Source organism: Rutidosis leptorrhynchoides, chromosome 10, assembly GCF_046630445.1.
Source record: "Rutidosis leptorrhynchoides isolate AG116_Rl617_1_P2 chromosome 10, CSIRO_AGI_Rlap_v1, whole genome shotgun sequence".
NCBI lineage: Eukaryota > Viridiplantae > Streptophyta > Magnoliopsida > Asterales > Asteraceae > Rutidosis > Rutidosis leptorrhynchoides.
The window spans coordinates 2,752,546-2,763,411 of NC_092342.1; the positions used below are offsets into that span (position 1 = coordinate 2,752,546).

Genomic DNA, 10,866 nt, shown 5'->3' on the forward strand with positions numbered 1-10,866 from the left:
ATGAATATTATTTATAATAAGTTTTTCTCAGGTAGAATGTTAAGTTCAAGTTTATAGAATTTCTTTTAAAATTTGGTTTCAACTCCACTTTTATATGCTTTCAACAACGAGCCAACTCGAGCTCAGACTTTCTGAAAATCAAAAGACCAGAACTAGAACACAATCAAGATCGGGCTTGACTCGTTTACAGCCCTAGTCAAGGCCCAAAATGCATACCCATTCCCGTAAATCACCAAAATTTATAGAATAGAAACAGATAAGGAATTATTGGAAAGATATAGTTACTGATTTAGTTCCGTTTCATCAACGCCGTCTTCTGTTTCATGAACCAGGAAACTGCATACGGGATAATTTGATCTCGTATGATTAAACTGCATAGTAGATAAAATCATCATATAAGGTGTGAGGATTCATATGCAGATGCAAGTTTCTGAATTTCATGTTCTCTTAGTAAGTAATTCTTAATGAAATTCGGTAAATGTTAAAATATAAAATGCTGGTTATCATGTTCTCTTAGTAAGTAAACAATAGTATAAACAATGATGTATTATTACTCACCCAATGTCATGGTTTTCCTGGAGTTCGTAAATTTTTGAATCCTGAAAATATTATTATAGGTGTTGTTCATGCATATTTTTTCCAAGGGAAGACCTACACACGAACATCAATGCGAAAGGGTTTTTTTAGGCGTCAACGTCGTTGATCTCCGGTCCGGTTACCGTGAATAACCCGTACCCGAGATGATGATCTCGGGAGGGTGGCCAACGAATTGCCCGCCAGTCGATAGTCGGACCCTATCGACGGCAAAGGGAGGAAAAACCCTACAAGACCCGTAGGTAAAAACCCTAGTGTTGCGATCTTGAAGACGATCGTGGAGAAGATCCGGCTATGACTGCCGCGTGCTTTCATTGAGAGAGTGAGAGGCGAGATTGAATGACCGCATGAGGGTGTATGCGATTGGGAGCGTGTGAACTTGATGTAGGTTTTGCCCCATATTTATAGATGGGAATTAGGGTTACTTGACTTGGGGCCCAAGTTAATTGCGTAGACCCTAATTGGGCCAAACCCTACGTCATCAAGTCCCCCAAGTTCGGTATGATATTTTTGTCAAGTATCGTATCGAACTTCTCATTATGCTGCGGAAAATAAGTTCACAGGAGCCTGCGCAAACAACTGTGCGTAAACCCGCGAACATATGCGCAAAAAACCGCATGCAGAATGCGTGGGGAACCCGCATGAACTAGCATGCGTAAAACCGCATGAAAATTGCGTCTAAAGTCGCGGACAACTGTGCGCAAAGCGTGCGTAACCTGGACAAAAGCGTGTGGACAGTTGCGCAAGCGCGCGAACATCTGCGCTAAATATTCATGTACTTAAACCGCATATAACGAATTAAAAGCTCAATAAGAAAAGACAAACCTTCTCAAACCGAACGATAGACGGTAGAAACACGAGACATAATGCATCGTGCCCCACGGTGGGCGCCAATTGTTCATGCATATTTTTTCCAAGGGAAGACCTACACACGAACATCAATGCGAAAGGGTTTTTTTAGGCGTCAACGTCGTTGATCTCCGGTCCGGTTACCGTGAATAACCCGTACCCGAGATGATGATCTCGGGAGGGTGGCCAACGAATTGCCCGCCAGTCGATAGTCGGACCCTATCGACGGCAAAGGGAGGAAAACCCCTACAAGACCCGTAGGTAAAAACCCTAGTGTTGCGATCGTGAAGACGATCGTGGAGAAGATCCGGCTATGACTGCCGCGTGCTTTCATTGAGAGAGTGAGAGGCGAGATTGAATGACCGCATCAGGGTGTATGCGATTGGGAGCGTGTGAACTTGATGTAGGTTTTGCCCCATATAGATGGGAATTAGGGTTACTTGACTTGGGGCCCAAGTTAATTGCGTAGACCCTAATTGGGCCAAACCCTACGTCATCAGGTGTGTATATAAGTAACGTTTATCATACATCAATTAATCAACAATAGGCGTCAGGTAACAAGTCAAAGCAGACCAATCTTTTTTATGAGTTGGAAACATACAGGGTCCATATAAACATGAAACACCTTTTGCCTTAATCTTTATAAAAGAATACCATGTGAAATACAATTAGAAGAAAGAAAAAAAGGTACACTATTAAAAAAAAGCTTATTAATTTTTAAATAAAATTTTTCAAAAGGTTTTAATGCTTTAAAAATACACTTTGAGCATCTTTTGACCCGTTATAATGCCCTCTTTCAACCTTCTAGAACGAAATATGTTACTTATTGACCCATTAATAAGTGAACATGTGGACATTTAATCAAAAACCAAATTTGAGCATTAAAAATAAAGATCTTACCTCTAATTCATCCGTAGTACCATCATCATCTTCAGCGCATTGTGGAGGGTTAAAAAAATTGAAAAACCTTTTTGCCTTCGCTTTGATCCCTGTGTTAAACATTTCCCCGGTAACCATTCAATCACTGTCCTGCAACACACACCAGAAGTCAATATAAGGAACGAAAGATGATGTCAATATAAGTAAAATATAATTACAATTCAAATTATTACCCTGTGGCCTTATTGGGAATTAAATCAAGGTCAACATTTTCACAAAACGTATCATAATAAACTATACTCAAGATTGAGTTTTTGAAATACGGATTTGCATCAAACATGAACTCAAGCTTAAAACCTCCTGGTTCGTTAGTTTTGAACCACTTGATATCCTTCAGATATTTGAGAACATCCTCGTCTCGTTCGTGAATCTGATGCACCAATTCTTCATTGTTCTTCATTGCCGTTAGCCAAAAGTTAGGCACACCCTTTTCTGGAAATTATTAAGATAAACAAAGCAGGTTTTTATAAAAACGGTAACAAATGAGTGGTGGTCTTAATTATACCTTGGTCTGTTTGGGTAACCAAGTCAAAATGGTTTTGGGTTGAAATGGATCATGGGTCAAATGGGTCAGATTTTTAAACGGGTACAAATGGTTCATGTTGGGTCGGTTTGGGTAACGTGTTGAAATAGGTCATGGGTCAAATGGGTCAACAAAATTATTTTAGTTATCATTATTTATTGTATACATTTATTGTACTTATAGAAAATATTATTAATTAATATATATAATAAATGATATGACAATAACAATGAATGTTTTCATTAATGTTTGACGAATGAAACTTCTTATGATCTTTATGCTTGACCACTTTGACCCATTCACAAAACCCATTAGACCTATCCCTATTTATTGAGCTTTAAGAATTGATACCCATTAGACATGCTTCTTTATATTTTGTATATGACCCAATAAGTTCGAGGTAAACAAATTGGAACTTTTTTTAAAGGTTTGAGGTTTACATTGTCATGCTTTTTTTCCAAAACCCAATTGACTTAAAAGCTTGACCCAATTGACCCAAATTTGAGATTATGGGTCTCAATTGTCAGGTATAGTCTAAATGCATATATATAAAAAGCAATATAGGAAGTATGTTACCTTCTTTGTCATGCTCATTTGCAGCTTTATTATTTACTCCAGCAACTTCAACAACACCATTTACTATATCGTATCTCTGCATTTTGAACATAATTATTTAATCTAGCACATTACAACCTATAGATCTAAACATGCCCAAATGAGCCGCACCCGGTGGGGAAGGGCATTAGGTCAAAATGGGTAAGTGTTATACGGGTTGGTTTTATAACAAGATAACCATATTGTGTGAGATACTGTTTTTAACATTTTAATCCATTAAAACTTTGACACCTCAGCAATTCCTCTAAATTCTTTATCCAAAAAGAAAAAAACATTTCCTCTAAATTTGATGATGAGTAAGTAATAATGTAATATACTCGTACACTGATGTAAAAAACTCCGATTCATCCCCGATTACTCCTTTTTAAGAACAAATCCATCCAATCTCCAAAATTCGTTTATTTAATTGGTCAACGTCGATTAATGAGGTAAACTCGGATTTGTAGGTCAAAGTTGGTTAAAGTCATAATTGGTCAACATTTTAACAAAATTGGTCAACAGGATTTATATCCATACCTCGGAGTATAGCGCCTCGTACTGCTTCTGATAATTTAACTCCCACTCTGCATTCTGTTGGAAAATCTTTGCATCCATCTCATTTTGTTTGATCTGAAAGTAATACAAGAACAATTAGCATTAAGCAATTAGGCAAAGTTTATTGTGCTGGTTCATCAATTTGAGATCGAGATGCATGATATGTACTGATGTACACTAAATGCAGCATAAGAACATGTACAATAAAAGTCATATATAACTATACATAATTCAAATAGTGTTATAAATTTATTTATATCAATAATTTATAACAATAATAAAAGTATATTAACCTCTGTAACTATATATAATACTAATAATAAGCAATTAATCTCCTATTACCAGGATGTCTCTTAACAACGCAACTCTTTCCCTAACTGCTGGAGTCAAATTCTCAGGTACATCTCGAGGTTCTTCGGATAAGTTTTGAAGTTTACTCTGTTGATAAATCATTCCTACAATATAAAACATATATATATAACAAAAAAAAAAAAAAAAACACAGTATGTAACGAATTATTGAAACCTTCAAAGCGGTTACGAGGCAAACACGATCGTCATGAGTGAGTGCTACAAAAATAACGAAAAACAATCCAGTTAGGGCCTGTATACTATTTTACTCATTATATTATATTATATTATATTATATTATATTATATTATATTATATTATATTATATTATACCTCTAAATAAATAGTACTATTTAGACTATCTCAATCTCACACTAAGGCCCCTAAACTTTATCCACCCTACGAATTGGCCCCCTCCCAATACTACTATTTGTACTATCTCATTCTCACACTAAGGACCCCAAACTTTATCCAAATTACGAATCGGCCCCTCCCCAATTTTCCAAAAAAAACCCCACACCCTTGAGAAAATACAAACACCCCCAACCCTACCCCTTACCCCAATGAATACTAATATTTAGACTATCTCAATCTCACACTAAGGCACTCAAACTTTATCCAACGTACGAATTGGCCCCCTCCCGAATACTACTATTTGGACTATCTCAATCTCACACTAAGGACCCCAAACTTTATCCAAAGTACGAATCGGCCCCTCCCCAATTTTCCTAAAAAAACCCCACACCCTCGAGAAAATACAAACACCCCCAACCCTACCCCTTACCCCGACCCAACCCGACTCACATCCCCGTTATTATAACTATAATAATATTATATAATATATTTCGTCCTTTCACCTTTTTTTATTTTTTTTGTTTTCACTTTTTTTTCTCCCTTTTTCCAAAAAAAAACCCCAAACTTTGTTAAAAAATTAAACCACCCCTCCCCCCCCCCCCCCCAAAACAGGAAAGTAAAGTGTCAAATAACCATTTTCATAAAAAATCTTAACTAAACTCCACCCAAATATTCAACGGGTCATATCTTCTCGCTCGCAACGAGTTAAATTTTTTCGACACCATCGTTAAACTCGAAATAATTTTAGGAACACAATGTTACTAACTGTACGCAAAATGGAATCTTTTAAAAAAAAGCTAAATAGTTGAGGTACTTTTCATACACGTTGATTTTGCGTTAAATTTTTAAAAGTCGACAATTCCATAGCGAAACGCGGAGATGCACATAGCACATGTATTGTTAATTTAAAATAACATTTAAATCTTTCACGGATTATACCTTTTAGTTCGACTCGAGTTGCGCTTCGACGACATCATCGTTAGCCACGAAATAATTTTACAAACTAAACGCACTAAAATACATTGAAAACCGAACCCCCGGCGCGAAGCGAGGGTTCGTAAACTAGTTAATCTCTAAATAGATAAATAGTTGGCAGTAGGGATAATGAGTAACTATATGCAGTAAGTAATGAAAACAAATATTTGTTTACTTTTGTGTTGAATAATTAGTTTGAATAATTGTAAATGACCATTTCAATCTTATGAAGAATAAATAAATCATTTGTTTACTATTATATACCCAAATATATTCCAAATATAACAAATAAACGATTTACTAACGTTTATTTTCAATAGAATTCTTCATACCATCATATCATATATCATCATAAATCATAATCATAAATAGTATAAATAAATCATATATCATTTATCATATATATATATATATATATATATATATATATATATATATAAGAAACTAAAAACAATACAGTTAACTGGAATACAAGATCATTTCCAGTTTATAAGTGGAATCCTCAAAAACAAATATATTGATCATTCCATTTCCAGTTTATCAGTTGAAACCCACCAACAACTCAACATAAAAAACATCAATATAAGCTAATAAAAAAAAAAACTACAAAGAAGAAGCTAATAGCTACACGCAATAATAATCAGCAAGGTACCGTGGATATCGGAAGACTCAGATTTGCCTTTGACGGTGGATGAATGATGTGAGGGGAATTGATATTTCCAAACATCAATTTGATAGATCCACCCAGAATTACTAACTTGCCCTTAATGATATGTTATACAAATTTTTTGATACACTTTATTGAAGGACATTATTGGAAAAAAGCAATAAATGTATTTTGATCTATCAATTTCAAGTTTGGAAATATCAAAAGGTTTGAGGGTAATATTGAGAATAAGATGACTAGATGTGGAGTACAGTGGTTCAGGAGCTGGATCAAAAATCCATCGGCTCGGTTAAGCAAACTGAAGAAGTCAAAAGTAAACAAGGGAAATTGATGACCGAAATAAGTTTTGTAGACTATTAATCACATTACTTAATATTAAACCCAAATACGCAGTAAATTTTTTGTACCTAAACAACTTAATTTTGTTAGGTGAAAAAACAAAGATTATAGATATAAAGAAGCAATTCATCAATATGTGATAGCAAAGGGTGTCTCAAATGCAACAAGTGCTTCTATATGTCCTTTTGATTCAGTTGATAAAAAACATATTCATCTAGCATTTTGGTTTGTTTTGCTTTGGTCCATTTGAAAATGGCGTAAAATAGTGGTCATAGCCCAATCTCCCGTATAAATTCGGTCCTAAAAGAAGATATCCTAACAAATACTCGGGTGATGTCCTATCTTTGAATCTCAAATGGAAGTCCTAAACTCAAAGCTTTAGAGGGAGATTAGAGGGAGAACCTAAATATCTGGATGAATATCTAGCACATCTCATTCTCATTGAAGATGTCTGATAGGCGTCGAAGTATCAACCAACTTTAATACTTTAAACTAGTTAGAGTAAGAAATATAAATTCCCCATGAAATTGTGGATAAAAGCAATCAATTTTCAAGATTTAATTAACTAAGTACGTTAACTAATTAAGAGAAATTAAAGTAAACAAGATTTGAACTAAATGCAAAGATCATAAACAAGCGAGCAAAACTAAGAGTTGTAAACAATGGATTAAAAGCCTTTATCAATTCTCAATCCCAATTATGCATGCATTCATCTGAATGACAAAGGAGTCGCTGGTTACACACTTGCACTCCCAAACATAAAATTGATAACTAAAACAAAGTCTAAAAGGTGTTATTCCACAAGAACACTTGTAACTTTGATATTTCTTACGATGTGAGACCAACACACGATCATGTTGTTGAAGAATAAGTCGTCTCTGGCGACCCAAATTGATGTGCATGGATTGGATTAATCAATTAATTCTCCTACTTAATTCATAAAAGGAAGGTGATTAATCCACACACATATTCTTTTATGTGAAATAAGATAGAGTTGAGATTGAACCCATAATTTATTTCTTAAAAGTCCTCTCTTTTACGACTTACGAGAACGTGTACGTAGTAGAAATGATTTACAATAGCAATAATACTCAATTCTATTAATGTTTGTGAGATATGTGTCAATACAACTATACAAGATAGCCTTTTGGCTAAGGCATGTGTGTTTTGAAAGGCAAGCTTGTTTTATTTTGCTCGGGCGAGACTCGTCTTTAGATAGCCTTTTGGCTAAGTTGGTTTAGGTTTGCTCTGTAGTTGCGAGACTTGTCCATGTGTATTTTGATAGGTTCTTTTATTGTTTGATGAAAGTTATTTGGTTGTATACTCCGTATGTTTTAGTTTTTTTTATTTAAAAAGACAAATATAGTATATTTATGTGTGTGTAGCGAACGATTAATTAACCCGTTTTACACGTTTCAGACATAACGAGTAAAATCAGAATAATGCAACCAACAAGATAACAAAATACATTTGTCCGTAGATGGATATATATATAACTACATACTATGTATTAATTTAGAAAAGATCAAATAAGGTTTCAGTGATGCAAAAATGAGCAAATAACAGTTTGAAGCTAATAAAAACATACCAGTGAGACGCTAAGTAACCGCATAAGGATTTCATTATTTTACTAGCTCTTAACTCGATGGAGGATCTCAAAATTAGCAAGTCATGAACCCTAATGTATGCCACTAACAAACAAACATGTATTTGTATAGTACCATTTCAAGTAATCAACATCATGCGTTTTAGGTTAATATATAAAATCTATTTGTGTGTTTTTAAATTAAGCATACATACAACATTTGCGGAATAAACAGTACCACAACATATAGCTAAATTCAAATTAAATCACAATAAAATACATCCAATAACTAATTTGATAGTCACAAAAATAGATAAACTGTATTTGACCATATAAATATAAATATAGCAATAATAAGAAGCAATAATGCTCACCTTGACCTACAGTAAACTTAAATGGAGTTCCCCTATCACGACTCGAATCGAATTGAGTTCCGTCAAGCAACGTTCCAGTATAATGAACTGTAAGAGAACAGAATTAATTGAAAATACCTATACATGTAGGAAGATATATATAGATACAGAATCGGAGAGCTGGTATACCTTCAATCTCATCGCCATTATCAGGAGTGTCCCAACCTTCACCGTCCTTGACAAGTTTCTTCTTTACACCTAGATTAACGATTTCTTTTTCGTTTCCAGCAGTTAATGTCACCGGAGCATCAAACGCCATTAAATCGTTCATCATATCTTCAGCTTCCGGAATGTCAAAATCGTCCTCCATTGTGTTTGATTGTGGTGAAACAAATTTTGTGGTTAAAATGTAACTTTATTAAGAGATAAATGTAGTTAGTTAGTGGAATTCATGACGAATGGGGAGGAATTTCTAACTTTTCTTACAGGAGTGATGAATGATGGAAAGAAATGTGAAATGTTTCTAGAAAGTTCTTAAAGGTTTTTAAGAGCTCACGGTGTCTACACCGTCCCACCTTGTCGATCTCACTGACGCCGGAGAAGCTGGACACCACGCCACCGTCGATTGAAGTCGATTCCACCGTCGTTGTCCAATGTCATTGGGACGACGGTGTGTTGTTTTTATTTTTTTTTATTTTTAATTATACTATTTTCTTATTGGACAAAGACTAAAATCGACCCTGAAATAGACTCCGAAATGGACACTGAACGACACCCCACTTTAATCAATTTCAAAGTCTATTTTCGACACCGAAATGGACCTTGGCAAAGAGACACGGACACCTCGTGCTCTAAGTAAGTGCAAAATAGGGTGAAGAATGAAGAATGTACCGGAATGTTCTAGATACTGGTTCCCGTATTCTTACATTTAAAAAATGGAGTTTTTTTAATTATCTTTAACAAAAGAATTGTGCACAAAATTCGTAAAAAAAAAAATAAATAAATAAAAAAAATTTAGTAAGTTGGATATTTGCTTGTTAATGAGTTAGTTATTAATTTGTAGAATAGACAAATATTTGATACACGTCTTAAAACTCTAAAAATAGGTTTTAGAGAAAATTGGGTTGTTAGTCCGGTTTACATAAAATGGGGTGTTTGGTCCTTGAACTTCATTTTCGAGGTTATTACTTCGATAGGATGACGTCAAGCGCGAGATTATCGTCGTGGATATGAAACAGATAAATTGCAGGTGGACGACACCACCACCATCCTCGCCGAATTAACACCATCACCTTCGATTTCGTAACGAAAATCGATATAAAAATTATATTTTGGTGAGTTTAACACCGCCACCGTTGATTTTGTATCATACATGAGGTAATGGTCCCGTTGGCCTGGGTCAGGTGGTTATATAGCAGTGGTGGTGGTCCCAAACAGCCTCTTGCGCTGGTGGTCCTAACCGATTTCGTATAAGATCTCGTATTCATTATGTAGTTTGTATTTTTTTTTGCCGCATAGCTCTTTTCTTTTAATGTCCGCATAGCTCTTTTGTCGACTTTGGGCAGTTTTCAATCGTTGTTGAATTTGGATGATCTTCTTGGTAGTTTCTTGAATTATCTCCTGACCCGTAATCTGTCTATCCCCCACTTCACTCCAACAAATCGGAGACCTGCACTTTCTACCATAAAGTACTTCAAACGGCGCCATCTCAATACTCGAATGGTAACTGTTGTTGTAGGAAGATTCTGCTAACGGTAGGTGTCGATCCCAACTGTTTCCGAAATCGATAACACATGCTCGTAGCATGTCTTCAAGGGTCTGTATCGTCCTTTCACTTTGCCCATCAGTTTGTGGATGATAAGCAGTACTCATGTCTAGACGAGTCCCCAATGCTTGTTACAATGTCTGCCAAAATCTTGAAACAAATCTGCCATCCCTATCTGAGATAATAGAGACTGGTATTTCATGTCTGTAGACAACTTCCTTCAAGTATAATCGCGCCAACTTCTCCATTTTATCATCTTCTCTCATTGGCAGAAAGTGTGCTGACTTGGTAAGACGATCAACTATTACCCAAATTGTATCTTAACCACTTGCAGTCCTTGACAATTTAGTAATGAAATTCATGGTAATGTTTTCCCATTTCCTGTGATGACCCGGGAATTTCCGACCAAATTTAAACTTGAATC

The 10,866-nt window shown here is 35.3% G+C and overlaps 1 protein-coding gene and 1 long non-coding RNA gene across 3 annotated transcripts; both read right to left on the reverse strand.

The window, feature by feature from the left end:
• Positions 1 to 288: 288 nt before the first annotated feature.
• LOC139873518 (nucleosome assembly protein 1;2-like) lies at positions 289 to 8,749 on the reverse strand. Of its 2 annotated transcripts, XM_071861444.1 has the most exons (7): positions 8,699 to 8,744; positions 4,037 to 4,129; positions 3,482 to 3,557; positions 2,556 to 2,814; positions 2,344 to 2,472; positions 559 to 599; positions 289 to 371 (listed from the first exon to the last, which is right to left on the reverse strand). In XM_071861444.1, exons 2-5 carry the CDS (start codon positions 4,112 to 4,114, stop codon positions 2,346 to 2,348), a joined length of 540 nt encoding a protein of 179 aa, XP_071717545.1. In that variant the 5' UTR covers positions 4,115 to 4,129; positions 8,699 to 8,744; the 3' UTR covers positions 289 to 371; positions 559 to 599; positions 2,344 to 2,345. The 2 variants fall into 2 exon arrangements, with proteins under 2 accessions (XP_071717545.1, XP_071717546.1); XM_071861445.1 differs by lacking the exon at positions 559 to 599 and having other exon boundaries at positions 302 to 371; positions 8,699 to 8,749.
• On the reverse strand, positions 4,399 to 6,332 carry LOC139872469 (uncharacterized). The gene is made up of 3 exons (XR_011767058.1): positions 6,206 to 6,332; positions 4,580 to 4,623; positions 4,399 to 4,492 (listed from the first exon to the last, which is right to left on the reverse strand). It is a non-coding gene; the product is annotated as an uncharacterized lncRNA (long non-coding RNA).
• Positions 8,750 to 10,866: the final 2,117 nt, after the last annotated feature.